The following is a 17,910-nucleotide window of genomic DNA, read 5'->3' on the forward strand; positions in this document are numbered from 1 at the left end:
GGTTAATAATGATTGTATAACATCTGAGGGGAAAGGTTTGAGCATGAATAATAGATATGAATACATAGAACAGCAGAAAATGTGCCGAGTTTGTCTTGGTAGATTTAAATGTGCCATATTGGGTGATTTGTGTTTGCTTTGGTTTGTTGGTGTTTACAGATGTTAAAAGTTCAATTTCATGTCACAAGAGACACAAAATGGCTTAACCCATAAAAAAGAGATTAGCATGGACTCCGTAGCAAGAACTCCCACTGATTCCACGCTTGGTTGAATTCACAGCCATACCCCCCCCCCCCCCCCGCACACACACACACACACACACACACTACTGCACTACATTAAAAGAGTATTTAGTTCCACCTCGTGCATTTCATCCACTGAGTCATTGCAGTTTTATTTTTCCCTCAATAACTATTGTATCCGCTAATTCCTCAGTGTCCCCCCTGTGAGGCTGAATGCTCATCTCAGCTGCTGCTCGGGTATGATAACTGCTCGCTTAAGTGATTATATTTTATTATGTTTCTCGCTGTGTTTATCATGGCTGTCGAATCATTCTAGCAGCCTGCCACATTGATGAGTGAAAAATCACAACAGCTCTCTTGATAGATTGACATGTGATTTTGTATTCATATCCATGATGACCAGAGGATTCATCTGAATCTGGCTGCAGTGATCTCTGATTTCTCCTTTACTACAACCTCCGTGTCATCTTTTCTAATCACCATGTCCTCTCAGTAGTACGTAAACCAATGAGTCTCCTTTAGCCCCATCTAGTGCTCCTTGCTCCATTTGCAAGACTCTGCTGCTGATGACTCTAAACCGGAGTCGTGTGCAGTCGTCCAGGAAGGGCCCAAACTTCCTAAACTAACAACAGGAGCTAACAGTCTTGGTTTGAAACTTTGCGCATGCTCGGACTTTACAACTTTTAGCAAGCTACAGGACATCATGAGCAGTACTTGACTGATATAAAATCTTTGTTCACAGTTCATTGTTAATTTATCAGTGACATAAAGAAATCGTGACTCGCCATGTTCCGGTTTATCCATGATGCTCTCAGTGGTCATCTGTACTATTTTATACATCAAGATTTACCGAAAGTCTGCAAATCATTTAGATTTTTACATTCCAAGGATGAGAAGCCTCGTGTGGGTCATATAACTGTCATACAGGTTAGCCCAGTGGTTAACACGGCAGCCTCCCACGCTGAGAAAATGAGTTTTTGTCCAATAGGTGATGTCATCATGAAATAATTCAATGTGTTTTTGCTACTTTTAATGTAAACAAAAATGTGGCTCCAGTTCTTCCAGGTGAACAGCTGATGAGGCTGACCTGTATTTATATAACATACTTTAACAATATTTAAAACGGCACATATTTCCACTCTCAACATGCTAGAACTAGAAACAGTGAAGGGACAGAAGTAGTAGAGTCAGAATCCAGTCTGTTAAATAAATGATCAAAGCTTGATTCAGATCAGATCAAGGTCAGGCTGTTGATGGACTTGCAGACCTCTAGGAGGTCTCTGCCTCATGATATTTAACACTAGTGTGTGTAATCACTTTTAGAGTATATTAATACCTATAAATGGATTGTCCTCAGTGTGCTAATAAGATATGTGGTGGTCTGAAGGGTTTTATGTCTCAACTGCAAGTCCAAAAGTACAGATAATTCTCATTTAGACTCTGCATGTTAGTTCAGAGAATTGCAGATAATCTCCTAATCTGTCATGTTGAACATTGAAGCACCCACACACACACACACAGGATTAATATGAGACATAGTGGGGGAGGCATTTGTCTCACTCAACTCCCTGCCCAGACACACACACACACACACACATGGACACTCCCTCCTGCCTTGGAGGTGGGAGGGTGTTAGAGGTGAGAGCATGGGGTTGTGATGAGGCACACTTGCCTTCCTCTCTGATTATAAACCTCGAATCACTGCAGACCATTGAAGAGAAGAAAACATCAAAAACAAACACATCTACTCGCATTCAAAAAATCTTCACATTGTTGGAATCGGAGGGAGATGCTCTTTTTACAGGCGGAGGGAATTTTACTCAACTGTCAAAGAAGAGGAGAGCAGAGTGTGAGCGAGTGCTTGGTGAGTTTGGGCCATGCTGTCAAAGTTTTAAATTGATCCTGTGTGTTAGAGAGGGCAGTTCTATTCTTCTACTATTGAAAAAGCTTGATAAGATTACCAGAACTCAGTGTGTTAGCCAAGAAAGACACATTTCTGTGCAGATGATATTTGATAGCAGGAGAATTTGTGTCAATCCAATTTCTTTCAGCACATTGTTATAAAACACGTATGCTTTTCATGAGAGAGGAAAAATGCACCATGATTGCAATAAAAAAAAAATGCAACACTTGACTGAAGAATAAGATAAAGCAACTTTTTTTGTAAACAGTGTCTACGGCAAATACCAAGAAGTTTTGAAGCAGACTGTGATGCATTGTTTTCTCTTCATGGTATTGGCTAACAGAAGAAACAACATGAATGGATTTGTAATGAGACAAGGCTGCCGTGGATCTCACCCTTTGGTCACCCGATGCTTCTATAAACGCAGACAGTCGGTGGTCTGGCCTGTGTTTATGCTGTTTTCTGGGAAGCTCAGCAGCTCAGTTTCTTCCGTGCCCTCCCTGCTGTTCTGGTTGAATGTTGCAACCCGTTATCTTTAAGCACAAGGCATCCTGCAATTGCTATTCTTATATTTTTGGGGACATTTTTTGGAAATTATTTCTCTAATGTGGTGTTGGAGGAGAAAAAGTGCAACTTGTTGTATTCTTACATCCAATTTAAATAAATGTTTTATAGCTAAATATGTGTTTGATATCCATATGAGATTTGTTTTCTGCTGATCACAATGGCCTGCCCACATTTCCCAGCATACAATGCATTTTTCCAGTAGTCATTCTGCGTATTTGAGACAGTGTTGTAGCCATTCTGATATTATCTCTATAGCAGCTGAAATTAGCTGGAGGCAGCCGAGCAGCTGGCTCAAACTGGACCTGATAAGATCTTAAGATCAGCATAATTATGTTTTACATTATTTATAATACATATTACATAGTGACGCTATACAGTTTGGTGTTTATCTGTTTTATCTTTCTAACACATTCAAATTACTTCTGATCAGATCACTTAAATTACCTGTTTCTTTCTTCCATGATGTTGCGTTTAATCAAATGTGGGCTTGGTGCTAATGTTGCATACTGGAGTATGCACACATAAGCCTGTTAAAGACAAATGGAACAAATCAGTAGACATGGGTTATATCGTTTGAAAAGTTCAAACTACACTCAGAACACAAGTGTCTACCAAGGCTGGAAAAAATATTTTAATCCTGATCTGGGTCTGTTTAGAGCTGCTAACAAACAAACAAAGAGGCAAAATAAAAAATACAGCGAAATCAAATGTATTATGCTTCTTTAAACTGTAACTACAAGTTGTTTACAGTAACAGTCTATCTTGAATAGCCCATATTCTTTCTTCAGTAAATCAGTTTCCTCTTAAAGGTACAATCTGAAATTAAATACACGATATAGACTGCATAAGCTTATTCAAAATAAAACAAAAGATAAAACATTGACAGACAGTGCGAGATGGTGCCAGGATCACATTGCCCCTGGTGAAATTAATCAGGCTGTGTGGGCAGTAGAGACAAGCACTGACGTCTCGATACATCTGTTTACCCGGCGCGCATCACCAGTGTAATATGTTAGCGCTTAAAGTGTCAGGTTATGGCAATTAAACTGTCTGACTCGGTCTCCAAAAATGATTGTAAAAATAAATGGATGATGAACTGCCTGGTTGCTGCGCATCACAGACCTTTCAATGTTTGGGGTCATGAAAATGATTGCCAAGCATCTTTGAGTTATAACATTTTGAAGATGTGTGCACTGTGCAGTTAACTTTTTGCCACATTTCTTCACGTTATCTGCCTTATCCTCTGCATTTCCTTTTGAGAATCAAACAATTACGTGAAGCCATTTTTGCTCACTCTGTCTTTTTCACAAAGAAGGAAAAAATAATGATCTCCCCCATTTTGTGTGTTATTAAAAGCCTCCATCCCATTTGTGTCCTCCCCTTCCCCTCAGATAATCTCAGACCTGGAGTCATGGAACGAGGAGCTGTCCCAGCAGATGAGTGACTTTGATACGGAAGACCTGACGCTGGCCGAACAGAGGCTGCAGCATCATGCAGACAAGGCGCTAACAATGAACAACCTCACCTTCGACGTCATCCACCAGGGACAGGAGTTGCTGCAGTATGTCACAGAGGTCCAAGCATCTGGTGAGTGCTTGTCGTGAACTGGTTTGGTGAGCCCAGACTAAAATCCTTCACCAAGGCCGGCCTTGCAGCTAAAACCATGGGAAGGAGGAAGCTAATGGTAACTCGGTCAATAAAGACTTGTGCAGGAAACACGTTCAGCTGTTTGTACCCATCCATCCAACGCTGTTCATGAAATATGAATTGCTACATTGTTTTCCTCAACACATTTTCCTACAATAAGGTATGAAAAAGAGGGATCATTACTGTCAACAGAATAAAATGTGTCTTGTGCTGCAGGTGTGGAGCTGCTGTGCGACAGGGACGTGGACATGGCCACACGAGTGCAGGACCTGCTGGAGTTTCTCCACGAGAAGCAGCAGGAGTTGGACCTGGCAGCAGAGCAGCACAGGAGACATCTGGAGCAGTGTGTTCAGTTACGACATCTGCAGGCTGAAGTCAAACAGGTGTGCATTAGAGAAGCAAAGGGCAGCATTTTGTAAGAAGGATCGACATTACAGAGTTATGAAAGAGCTTTTTACTTGTGAAAGATTGGTCTCTGCTCTCAGTTGATCTTTATCTCTTACTTATACAAAGCATTGAGACATTCAGATAAAACACGTCTAGCGACCTGTGATGCTTTTTTTCCTCCTGAGACTGAGGTCAGTCTGATCTCTGGAAAGCTGTTCCAACAATTGATTGCTACCGTGTGCCGTGATGTTACAGCACAGAGCATGGAAGGGCTTAAAGGCTTCGGTATGTTCTGCCTGTACATGACCATGGCTCGATGACTCACTCTATCTCGATAATCTCTCTCTCTTTCTTCTCTTTTCCTCGCTGTATTTCTTGTTCTGGAAATAGATCCAGTATTGTTCAGTGTGCAGCTGAGCTTTTGCAGGGTGCAGCAGGAGATGGATTGAAATTCAGTGCAAAAGAAGACGATTTGGCCAGACAGAGTGTGACTTGACAGGAAGCTTAGTGTTGTGACAGTGACGAGCACATCAGTGAGAGATTCTCTCCTCATGTTCACTGGGCGGTTGGATGAAATCACTGGACTTTTCAAAGCAGCCTGTTTTTTCTTCAAAGCACAACAAAAACAAAGAGACAATTTTTCATTACAAGGCCTCGTATCATTGTAATGCATTCAAACTCACTTTTAACTTACGCGAGCATGGATAAAAAGTGGACACAGATACGAAAGTGAGACTAAAATATTATTCAACTGAAAGACCTTCAGCAAAATATTTCGGATCATACACCGCCATTGTTTTAACGGATTTGACAGTATGATGATGGAGCTCTACCCACAGAGGCCCAGAGGGCTGGTCTATGAAGCACATCTGTGCTTGTCTGCGCAACTATTAACTATATATAATATCTATTGTGTATTTTATGTCAGTTCATATCGTTTTCTTTTATGTTTTGATCAAGTATAATTGACCACTGTCATAGTTACAAATTCCATTTACTCCATTCGGGGTGTACCGTGCCTCTCTCCCATAGCAAGCTGGGATAGGCTCCAGAAACTCCCGTGACGCGTAAAGCAGAAATGCGGCTGTAAATGAGATGATCATCTCATCATCTCTTGTAGATTTTTTTTAAATGGATGGAAAGATTGTATATAAATCAAGGTGCCTTTCTTGCCATGCTAATGAATCACACATTCAGTCGTTACTGCCGAAGGTGGCGCTACCTGTTAACGCCTTGATGGTGCGTCACGTGGACATAAAAGCACTGTGATACTGTTGTTAACACTCATACCTGCCCTGCCTCAGGACACTTTAAGTGTCCTGTACTAAACAGGAGTTAGCGTTGAGTTGCATCATCACTAATGCAGCCAAGATCCAGTTGAAGCCCATCACCCACACACAGAGGGGGGGGGGGGTTCTAGCAGAGTGTATTAAACATACAGGCCAACAAAACTATGAATGAGTGGGATTTCATATTCTACTTAGGAGTGTGTGAATGTGTTTATTTGTCTGTGTGGTTCAAGGGATGTGCCGAAGGCCACATGAAGGACAGAGTCTGAAAAAGTGTGAGGTGAAATTTCAAATAAGCAAAGTAAAGCAGGATCAGAGGGAAGATGTAGGAGATTTATAAGAATGACAAAATACATGAAAAGAAACAGAAGGAGTGAAGTAAATACGGTAATTACAAAACACAGAGGACAAAAAAGCATTTAGAGAACGCCTCACACGTGCCTGCAAAGCAATTGATTTGTTTTAGAGTTTCATTGAAGATTTTCAAGATGTTTCCACACTGACGTAATGTGTGTGTGTGTGTGTGTGTGTGGGTGCTGTGCATGTTTCAGGTACTTGGTTGGATCCGTAACGGTGAGTCCATGCTGAATGCCGGACTCATTACAGCCAGTTCATTACAAGAAGCTGAACAGCTGCAGAAAGAACATGAACAATTCCAACATGCAATAGAGGTAAGATATATATATATATACCGTGTAGCCTGGTAGCCTGTTAGCCTGGTAGCCTGTATAGCCTCTAGTTGCATCTATCTTACTTCATCACTTTCCTCATCTTGCTCATGTTCTTCCATTTAATCATTCGTTTCCATCTGCCCTTGTCTTTCATCTTTTCCGGCATTCCCTCTGCACAGTTCAGCCTTTTGCCCTTTCAGGTTCTAGTCACACATGAAATGGAATTATGAATAACTCATATTTATGTCTCTCTCTTTCTCTGCTCATCTTTTTTTAGTTCTCGTTTTGCCACTGATTCTCGTTTTGCAACTTCCTTTGACCCCCTTCTGCAAATCTCTAGCTCATACACACACACACACACACATACTAAATGATGTGCTGTCAGATAAGAGCTGCATTAATGATTATTGCTAATGTGAGACTGGAATTTTAATTTCCCATAACTGTGGTTCCTATAACTTAAAAATAATCTTTTGTGGTGACGAAGTAGCAACAACAGGTACTGCAGTTGTTATCTAAGGTTGCAGGAAATCCTTCATTCTTTTTTCTCTTTCTGTCTTCCCTCTCTCCCGTGCTGTTAATCCAGCAATGACTCAGCAGCCTTATTCTCAGGCTTTGCAAGAAATCACTGGAGGCTTTCCTATCCTTAGCTCTCATTCTAATTTCATTTCCAGAATGCTCACTAGAGTCTAGAGCAATCGTTTTTGTGATACAGCTGAAATCAGAAATTTCATTTCTTCCACCTTCCACCAAACTGCCCTGCAGGGTCTACAACAAACTAGGGTTGTATGTGTCATCATTGCATTGTGTATGGATTTGCATGACTCTTGAATGTAAAATATGTACTTTTTTTAATCTTACATTTTATTCCCGAAGCAGAAAACCCACCAGAGTGCGCTGCAGGTACAGCAGAAAGCAGAGGCCTTACTCCAGGCTAACCACTACGACATGGATATGATCAGAGACTGTGCAGAAAAGGTGGTGCACTCTTAGAACCTATACATACGATGATAGTACATATAGGTGGGGTCATTGCTGTTTAATCATAAACTGATTGGTTTTATTTCAAGGTGGCGGACCACTGGCAGCAGCTGATGCTGAAGATGGAGGACAGACTCAAGCTGGTCAATGCTTCTGTGGCCTTTTACAAGACCTCTGAGCAGGTGCTGCTTCTGCAGTGTCATTAAAACACTGAATTTTAACAGGTTACGTGAAAGTCTAAAGCATAAGATAGCCAGTTGTGAAGTTGTTTTATTTATTTTTTATCTCTAGGTGTGCAGCGTGTTAGAAAGCCTGGAGCAGGAGTACAAGAGAGAAGAAGACTGGTGTGGCGGTGCCGATAAACTGGGCCCGAACAGCGAGGCGGACCACGTCACTCCCATGATCAGCAAACATCTGGAGCAAAAAGAGGCCTTCCTAAAGGTGACATTGTTCATATCTTGGTTATATTGTGTTAGTATGAATGACAGTGCTCTTGACCTTGAAAGTGACCGACCTGATCTCCTGCACACCGACAGGCATGTACTTTAGCCCGGCGTAATGCTGACGTCTTCTTGAAGTATCTTCACCGGAACAGTGTCAACATGCCAGGCATGTTGTCCCATGTCAAAGCCCCAGAGACTCAGGTGAAGAGTAAGTAACTCAGTGATTGCCTTCATATTTTAAGAGGATATGTCTCCTTTTCTCTTTCTTAATTTATTTGGCTGAATTTGGACATCAGCCATACATTTGAATGACTCGTTTAGTAAGAAACATCCTAAATGCATTCATTGTGTGTCTTGCTGTTGCTTCAACAGATATACTGAATGAGCTCCTGCAGAGAGAGAACAGAGTTCTGCACTTCTGGACCATGAGGAAGCGAAGGCTGGACCAGTGCCAGCAATATGTGGTGTTTGAACGCAGTGCCAAACAGGTGGGAGTTAAATCTGAGCTCATTGCTACAATGTCTCATTCATTTAACTTCTGAAGAAGGGAAAAAACATCTTTGCCCTCTTATATAATTGCCTCTTGTTTGGATTGGAGCTAAATCAGCAAGTTGACATGCCTCACTTAGCATGAAGCTGCAGCTCTGTCTGTTTTTTAATCGTGTGTTTTCCTAGTAAGGTTACATCTCAGATGTACCGGAATATGATGTAAGGCGGTGGTCAGTGTCAGAAGGACAACTATCATTATGTGGCTCACCGAATTTAAACACTATATTTAATTCTTTGCCAAACTTTAGCCACTGGTATTTTATCATTTTAAGTTTTGCCTGTGTTTTAACAGAAGAAGTCAAGTTGCACAAACAATTTAACTAAAGGACGCTTCAGATAAGCCTTATTACTAATAATACTAATATTCTAATCCTAGTGTACTAATTAGTTTTTCATTAGCATTCACAATATCTCCACCCTCCACAGATCTAAATTAAAATGTAATTCAAACTTGACCTCTGGAAACTTAATTCTGATGAAGCCAAAACTAGTTTGGATCTGTGGTTTGGCTGCGGACCTGCTGTTTAAATACATATAGTCACTGACCTCCACTTGTGGCGTGTCTGTAGTACTGCACAGACACGCAGCCGAGCGCTGAGCCAGTGAATTTAGATGACATCATAGATTTTTCTAGGACATGGCAGCTCTAGGGTGGGCCAGGTTTTATCCGCATGCCCAAAATGCATTCTGGTCTCACAGTTGGACTAGGCCAGTTCTTCCACTGCAGGTAATAAGGTACATAGAAGCTCAAAAACAATTTATATATGGAAAGTGAATGCTACAAATGTAAACATTGTTCTTAAGTCTTGTATCATTATTTTTTCTAAAGAATTCTGTGGCTGTTATGGTAATCCTAAATCTTTTTCTAAAGGTAAACTGTTCGGTTTGAGCTCATCATCTCAAATTTAAACAAACACCACACTGGATAGGATCAAATTAAAGTCAGAAGTTTGAAATGTATTTACCTTGAGACCATAACCAGGTTCAAATGCCAGGCTTGTTGCAGCTCTTCTGATTTGGATCATAAAATCCCTGCTGTCAAACGAACTTATTAGTCAATGGTTGTTCTCCCAGGCCCTGGAGTGGATCCATGACACTGGGGAATTCTACCTGTCCACACACACTTCCACTGGTTCCAGCATTCACCACACACAGGAGCTGCTAAAAGAGCACGAAGACTTCCAAATAACAGCAAAGGTACATCAGAGTGTCTTTGTCTTTATTTGTAATTTCTCTGTTACGGTGTAGCAGAAGGCATATTTTGCTCCTGTTGCTCTCCTTGTCCTGCTGTGTGTATTTTGGCAGACATGCGCTGTGCCGAGGGGCCCAGCCTCAGGGCCGTGCATTGTCCTCTTTGCTCATTGCTGTGTCACTGTTATTGCGTTAGAATACAAGCTATTGTGCACATCAAGCAAACAGTGTCCCGACTCTCTCTCTGTCTCTCTTATCTACCTTTCCTCCTCTGTCACTGTCGCTCTGTGGCCACCTCTCCTCTCTCTACATGCCCTCCCTGGATGTCTCTCTATTGACAGCAAACCAAAGAGCGGGTGAAGCTGTTGATCCAGCTGGCAGATGGGTTTTGTGACAAGGGCCACGCCCATGCCCTGGAGATAAAGAAATGGGTATCCTCGGTGGACAAGCGCTACCGGGATTTCTCTCTCCGCATGGACAAATACCGAACCTGCCTGGAAACGGCACTCGGCATTTCTTCTGACTCCAACAAGGCTGTGAGTGAAAAGCATTGATAGAACTCAAAGGCGAATGGATCTTATCAATACTTTATATACTCTGTTACTATATTTTAATCCAAAATCTTGGGTTGATGCTGTTTACTGTGTGCCAAACAGAGATGCAGCCATTAATATATTGCACTTATTTTTCAGATTAGAAACTTGACCTGTCTAGAAAAGGCTTACATGTTATAATTAAATTATCATCAAGTAACTCTGGATTCCAATTTATTCAAGTTTTTTGTGCAGGAAGAGTTTTTTGCAGCAGGTGGGCAGATATAAACAGGCATTCACACTCTGTCTTCCAAAAGTTCTGTTTAATGGAGAGAGAATGCAAATCCATTATGCATCGGTGTACTTGTTATAAACCGCTGTCTTCTCCTCAGAGTAAAGAGCTGCAACTGGACATCATCCCAGCCAGTGCTCCTGGGTCAGAGGTTAAGCTCAGGGATGCTGCCCATGAACTCAATGAGGAGAAGAGAAAGTCAGCTCGAAGGAAAGAGTAAGAGCAAGAACCATTTCCGCCTGGAAAAACGGTCCGATGATTTACTGCAATCATGCAGGAAATCCTCATTGTTTTATGGACCAAGAAAGTTATATTCAAATTGCTTTTACTTGTGATAACGTGGAGTCGAATGTCTGGGAGCGTCATTGTGAACGAAACTTGAAATCTCTGAATCCAGTGAAGTGTGGGAACAAATGAAGATGGGATTTGTGGTGCATCTGAGCGGATGTAGAGCAGTAATGTGCATTTGTAACTGCAGTTTGTCTGTGTAACTGGGTTGAAATGATATATGGGTGAATTTCATGGGAGGAAGCCCAAGAAAAGCTTGTAAATTAGAGTCAGTAATATATATGTAGCCAAAAAAGGAAGCGCGAGTGGACTATAAAGGATCTACATACAACAACAGGTCTATATTTGTCCAAACGTCTTCACGTGGGGACGGGGTTACCTGTGTTAGATGTAGAGTATTAAATATATATAACCAAATAGCACATTGATCCAGCTGTAGGTTATAGTATGTAATCTACAGTCTCTTTGCATGCGCATTGTTGAACCACTCATCTGTTGACATTTTATAATTATTAAGAGGAAACCAAGATGGAGTTAAGGAACATCAATCTCACAATTCATGATTTTAAGACCAGTTCCTTTTGAATTTGCTATGAGATAATCACATCAAGATATATGGTGTTTCACACTTTGTCGTATAATGTTGCAAGTATATTACAGTAGTTTAATTTATACATTAGTCTTTATCACAGTTTGCTTTGTTCTATTTGTTAATTTTCCCCTTCCAGATTTATAATGGCTGAGCTTATTCAAACAGAGAAAGCCTACGTTCGAGACCTACGGGAGTGTATGGATGTAAGTATTGGAACAAACAAACAAGCAGATGTCCATTTACCTTACATTTATCATCACCTCATATATTTTCCTGATTTGTAGTGAAGTGCCTCTCTTGTGTTTGGTTTTACTCTTTTTGTGTATCTTTTCTTTTCTAAATGGTGACATTCAAAATGTTTTGTAATTGATCAGTTGTTCTGTGTGTGTTTGCAGACATACCTGTGGGAGATGACCAGCGGTGTGGAGGAGATTCCCCCTGGCATTGTCAACAAGGAGCACATCATCTTTGGGAACATGCAGGACCTCTATGAGTTTCATCACAAGTCAGTAGATTCTACTGGAACATTTTGTTATCTTTGCTTCAAATTGATGCCAGATTATTCCAGTCTGGCATCAATATTTTTCAGGAACAAGGGTATATTAAAAGTACATCTTCCAACATCTGAATACGCCTCTTTTTAATCTTTACAGCATCTTCCTGAAGGAGTTGGAGAAATATGAGCAGCTTCCGGAGGACGTCGGCCACTGTTTTGTGACTTGGGTAAGAAGTCTTCAAGGATTGAAGATTGATTTATGTTCCTAGACTGCTCTCCTATAGAGTGTTTAGCGTTTCTTTTTGAATCTGCTTTTCGCTAATGTTGATGTCTTGTGAATAAAGATGCTGTTGTCTTGTTCAGGCGGATAAGTTCCAAATGTATGTGAACTACTGTAAGAACAAACCCGACTCCACTCAGCTCATCCTGGAACATGCTGGGCCCTACTTTGATGTAAGGACCTACCAATTCCAATATATATTATAGTAACTTATGAAGTTATAATTGCAATATTCAGCTTTTATTTTGCTTTCTGTCGATGCTGCGTGGACTGAAGTCTGTGTCTCTCTTTGATTTACAGGAAATTCAGCAAAGACATCGTCTGGCCAACTCCATCTCTTCCTATCTGATCAAACCGGTCCAGAGAATCACCAAATATCAGCTCCTCTTAAAGGTACAGTAGGACCATAAAGCCTTTAACTCTTTCTAATTCTTAATCCAAGCATCATTTTGAGTTTCATCACTGTTTGGGTGCTTCTGTTGTAGGAGCTGTTGACATGCTGTGAGGAGGGTAAAGGTGAAATTAAGGATGGACTGGAAGTAATGCTCAGTGTCCCCAAGAAAGCCAATGATGCCATGCACCTCTCTATGCTGGATGGTGGGCACACACACACACACACACAGACACACACATATAGGAGACGTGTATCAGAATGTGTGGCATTACCTTCAACATTCAATTTGTTTCTCTGGCTAGAATCACATCTCTCACCTGCAAGAATGTCTAAGTTGCTCTTTTTTCCCTGTTCTCCTGTCACTATCACAGGGTTTGACGGGAATATCGACTCCCAGGGAGAGTTAATACTCCAGGAGTCTTTCCAGGTCTGGGATCCCAAGACTCTGATCCGGAAGGGTCGTGACCGACACCTCTTCCTGTTTGAGATGTCTCTCGTCTTCAGTAAGGAAGTTAAAGACTCCAACGGGCGCAGCAAGTACCTGTACAAGAGCAAACTCTTTGTGAGTAATATAACGTTTTATCAGCCCGTATGGCGTCCGCTCTTCTACAAATGAGAAGCCAATTAACAGTAATAGTATCACGCGCTGACTTCAGAGTCACTGATGTCACTTTGATTATTTATTTTCATATTATTTATTGCATAAAGTTCATTTATCCTTCATGTTGATCAGACGTTGTTTTCACCCCCTCAGACATCAGAGCTGGGAGTGACAGAACATGTAGAGGGAGATCCATGTAAATTTGCACTGTGGGTTGGAAGGACCCCGACCTCGGACAACAAGATTGTGCTCAAGGTAATAATATAGCAGACAAGATAACGCAACAATGTCTGGTCGTCATATTAACACGCATTATGAATCCTTTATTTATTTACCTTAATTAGTTGCTCCAGTTTGAACTAATAAACCAAATATTGTCGCTTCATAAGGAGCGTCAGTGAGTTTCATAATGTAGCTTCCTGCTACGTATTGAGGCGTCATAGACAAACACTAGCAATAAATGGGTCATAATCCAAACAAGCTGGTAGTCCTCATGCAGTGATTTGGATGTTTAATGCAGATTGTGCCTGGATGCATATTGTTAAGAGACTGTAGCATGTTTACTGTATAGTGATGCCATCTGTTTTGCTGCGTACGTTCTGATGAACGTCTGATCTTAACGCTGTCAGCAGCCTTGATGCTGATCACTACTCAGGAGGGGGATGCAGGGAACATTCAGACGAAGGTAGACATGAGAAAGATGGTGCATCAGTGACGTCAATAAACACAGCTGATAATAAATGGCTGTGTTTTCCTCTGTGGAACTCCATGTGGATATCAGGAGTATCGACAGAATATTTAACAAGGCGGAGAGGATGCTGCTAAATGAGTCATTTGTTTGGGTCTAGTGAACAGAACAGCTGATTTAATTTTTCTCCGTTGTTCAATGGACCATCATTTTCTGTATGTGAACAAGAAATTTAAAAAAAAATAACAAACCTGGCTTCACCGCTGAAGCTGTTAAGAGTTAGAACCACTGACATACATCCATGTGTCCCGTCCCAGGCTTCAAGTATCGAGAACAAACAGGACTGGATCAAACACATCCGCGAGGTCATCCAGGAGCGAACTGTCCACCTGCGTGGAGCGCTAAAGGAACCGATACACATCCCAAAGGCCACGACAGCGAAACACAAAGGCCGAAGGTGAGTATTAAAGCAAAAATTGACAACATATGTACATCATCAAGAGCAATATATTCAAAATATCTGAACAAAAAAAAGTACCGGTAACCCCTTCCTTTCACTCAGTAATGAATTATTCCAATTACACCAAAAATCATCACAGATTTATAATAGTCACACATTTCTTTTTACTTTGTTGACTACCAGAATTGTAATGAGAAAAAACAAAATTACAGCCGACAGTAATGAAATGTCCCAAAATCCAGATTATCACAAGGCATTAATTCAGTAATCAGGATTTCCAGTAAAACTCAATGATGATTGGAATAACAGAATAACTGTGACATCTGCCTGCAGGGACGGAGAAGAGCTGGACAGCCAGGGAGACGCTAGCAGCCAGCCGGATACCATCTCCATCGCCTCACGCACATCTCAGAACACACTGGACAGTGATAAGGTAGAAAAACACACAAACACACTCCAGAAACAATCTCTGGGCACAAAGTACACCCAGCAGCACTTTAGAGACACAGTGTAGAACATATTTCATCAATTATTGTTTTGGTTTCACTTCACGTGTCACTATATTAAGTCAGGAAAAGAGAGGAGCCTGTCTCTCATTGGTCCATTTCATACCAGTACACAGTGACATCATTATATGAGGCTGCACACTGGGAAGATAGAAGCAACTCTGTCAAAGTGTTTGACTGTGTGTGGAGGAAGAAACAGTCCATCTGACAAAACTATAGACTAGAGAGCGAGTGTGTGTGTGTGTGTGTGTGTGTGTGTGTGTGTGTGTGTGTGTGTCTTGACTCACTGGGAACAGTCAGCCATGGTTATATCTAGTAATGGCAGCACAGAAGGCTTGTCCTCCTACGCTCAGTATGAGCAACTGTAAAGCAAACACACACACCCGCACACATGCACTAACACATTAGATGCAAAAAAATACTCCCATACTTTTATGTAATACAAACTTCGTTTCCGATTTCCGCCTCATGCCTGTGGCATAGCAGAGCGTTAGCCTGGTAGGTTTACTGTTAACACAGCTCTGTGATTGTTTCACATAATATAAAGCCAATCCGAAAGAGGGGAGGAGGTGCAAAATGTGTTTGAGTGCAATCAAAAATAACTTAGTCATTATTCCCTCAGTTTATAAACATATTCTTATTTATAAGCATTTAAAACTCAAAGCAGATCAGCCGCTCTGTTTGAATGCCTCTCTCTCTCTCTCTCTCTCTCTCTGTCAGTGTTCTCTGTGAAACCTCCCATTCAAGGCGCAGTGACAGTGGTGTGTTTGTTTTTGTGTGTGTGTGTGCATGTGTGTGTGTGTAGACGTGTGTGTGCTTCAGTGACGGGCTTGTCTTTCAGCAGCTTCAGCCTCCTCCGCTCTGTCCACGGAGGATGCTCGTCTATCTGCCACTGTAGAGCTCCATTTTCACAGCTATCGATCGCACTCTGCTCCAAACTTAGATTTATTTAGATAAACCGTTTTTCTCCACTAATTTTCCGGTACATTTTTCTGTTGCTGAATGGACTTTAGTAATCTTAACTGTGGAAGCATTTGTTTAAATGCAAGGATGGATTAGCTGATCTGCTCCGGGGAAGAGAGTCACAGCAGGGAGCCCTTTTGCCTTCAATAGTCCGATTGTAAGCGGCCACAGAGGAGCGCTATTGATGGCAATTAACCTTTCTCCTGGCACCCGACGTTCTAATGGATTAGGATTGTAATTTAATTGGACTCTCTGTAGAAATATTCCAGAAAAAGTCGAGTAAATTATCTTAATTTCCAGAGAACGCATTCTGATCTCAGGCGATCTCTTGTTGTAGAAATCAGACAGCTCTAGAGTTTTCTAGTTCTTTGGGACATTTTTCACAATGAGGGAGTGGAAAATGATGGAGAGGTTGGGGGAAAGGAGCTCACATCCTGTGTCTCAGCTCCTCAGCTCGTTGGCTTTGCCACACTATCAAAGGGTATGTTTAAAATTATATGTTTACTGTAAAAGACAAAAAAAAGCCTCACCTATCTTAAGTGGTTCATGCGATGTGTGCATTTCAGTTGTAGAAGGAAATTAGGAAAATAAAAAATGGGCTTCCAAATTACAGACATTAAATTGAATTAGAACGCTATTTGTGAAATGCTAATATTTACTTTTATTTAGTAAAATAAGTTTACGTAATTTTGCAGTGTCTCAGATACTTTGTATTTGTACGGTACCACAACTTTTATATTCTTTGGTGTACTCTTACCTTACGTATTGTGTTTTTCCTGTGGCTGCAGAATCCTTCTATTATGGAGTGTAGCATCAACGATAACTGCATGCATTTTGAATCGCATGAAAAACCAAAACAACTTTGAGCATCGCTAGTGATCAATCAATAATTTCACCTTGTTCTGCTTCTGTCCTTTTACTGCCTTCTTCAGTCATATCGGTCAGGCTGGAATTAGCCACCAGTCATCCTTTCCGTCTTTCATTTTTTCGCCTGTGCTCTACACAAAGGATGTTGTGTGGGAATATCAGAACTTTTAATTGTTGTCTGTCTTTTAAGAAGAATTGATTTAACATTTATCTGCAATGGCGCCAAAGATATAGAATACCCTAATTTATACCCATGGCTGTCCGAATTCCTCCTTTATTAAAAAGCAATAATATATTCAGTTGACAACTGAGCTAAGTTCCCATTTTACGTTTGACAGCTTAATATTATTTTGTTTCACAATTTGTCGCATATTCAGTAGAAAACAAATGCACGAATATCCGCACTCGTTATCAGTAGATGTGTTTTGACACCACTTTTGTCCTCCTTTCATTCTAGCTGTCCGGTGGCTGTGAATTAACGGTGGTGATCCACGACTTTGTGGCTAGTAACGGCAGCAGCAGTGGCGAGCTGACGGTGCGGCGAGGCCAAACTGTGGAGGTTCTTGAGCGACTCCATGACAAACCGGACTGGTGCCTGGTGCGAACCACAGATCGCTCTCCGGCTCAGGAGGGCATCGTACCCTGCTCCATGCTCTGCATCGCTCACTCCAGGTCTTCCATGGAGATGGAGGGGCTCTTCAACCACAAAGGTAGGAGAGGATGTTTCCTTGGCTATTCCTCCGTTCCCTGACAGGTGGACAGGATGCTATTTTCTCATTCTGAAGCACAGCTGGCCACTTCAAAACACGAGTGCTAATTGGATGCAATTCATGTTTGGAAACATCAACGGTGGCCCTCAGAATCTTGTTATCTCACCCACCAACTGCTTGTCACATCCATACACATATGCACACTAGAAGCCTTTGGGAAAACTAATAGAATGTGTTTCTTGTTTGCAAACACAGCATTGGTGACTTGCAAAGGCTTAATTTCTCACCTAACTGCTGCTTGGGGAACCATATACAGTACATATTTCTAGATGTTGCTATGCAACTGTGGTAACCCTGCTTGACACACAGT

At 41.4% G+C, this 17,910-nt stretch overlaps 1 protein-coding gene across 1 annotated transcript in view; it reads left to right on the forward strand.

The window, feature by feature from the left end:
- Positions 1 to 17,910, forward strand: part of triob (trio Rho guanine nucleotide exchange factor b) — a 76,339-nt gene that overhangs the window by 43,148 nt on the left and 15,281 nt on the right. Inside the window, exons 16-37 of the mRNA XM_068756697.1 lie at positions 4,104 to 4,299; positions 4,576 to 4,742; positions 6,587 to 6,706; positions 7,586 to 7,684; positions 7,777 to 7,869; positions 7,979 to 8,128; positions 8,224 to 8,338; positions 8,503 to 8,618; positions 9,754 to 9,876; positions 10,212 to 10,406; positions 10,796 to 10,911; positions 11,712 to 11,778; positions 11,971 to 12,080; positions 12,229 to 12,298; positions 12,435 to 12,524; positions 12,652 to 12,744; positions 12,837 to 12,948; positions 13,117 to 13,307; positions 13,500 to 13,601; positions 14,352 to 14,491; positions 14,828 to 14,927; positions 17,288 to 17,540. Of these exons, the coding sequence (XP_068612798.1) occupies positions 4,104 to 4,299; positions 4,576 to 4,742; positions 6,587 to 6,706; positions 7,586 to 7,684; positions 7,777 to 7,869; positions 7,979 to 8,128; positions 8,224 to 8,338; positions 8,503 to 8,618; positions 9,754 to 9,876; positions 10,212 to 10,406; positions 10,796 to 10,911; positions 11,712 to 11,778; positions 11,971 to 12,080; positions 12,229 to 12,298; positions 12,435 to 12,524; positions 12,652 to 12,744; positions 12,837 to 12,948; positions 13,117 to 13,307; positions 13,500 to 13,601; positions 14,352 to 14,491; positions 14,828 to 14,927; positions 17,288 to 17,540 (2,818 nt within the window). The remainder of the gene's footprint in view (positions 1 to 4,103; positions 4,300 to 4,575; positions 4,743 to 6,586; positions 6,707 to 7,585; positions 7,685 to 7,776; positions 7,870 to 7,978; positions 8,129 to 8,223; positions 8,339 to 8,502; positions 8,619 to 9,753; positions 9,877 to 10,211; positions 10,407 to 10,795; positions 10,912 to 11,711; positions 11,779 to 11,970; positions 12,081 to 12,228; positions 12,299 to 12,434; positions 12,525 to 12,651; positions 12,745 to 12,836; positions 12,949 to 13,116; positions 13,308 to 13,499; positions 13,602 to 14,351; positions 14,492 to 14,827; positions 14,928 to 17,287; positions 17,541 to 17,910) is intronic.

The sequence above is a fragment of the Brachionichthys hirsutus genome, chromosome 3, assembly GCF_040956055.1.
Source record: "Brachionichthys hirsutus isolate HB-005 chromosome 3, CSIRO-AGI_Bhir_v1, whole genome shotgun sequence".
Lineage (NCBI taxonomy): Eukaryota > Metazoa > Chordata > Actinopteri > Lophiiformes > Brachionichthyidae > Brachionichthys > Brachionichthys hirsutus.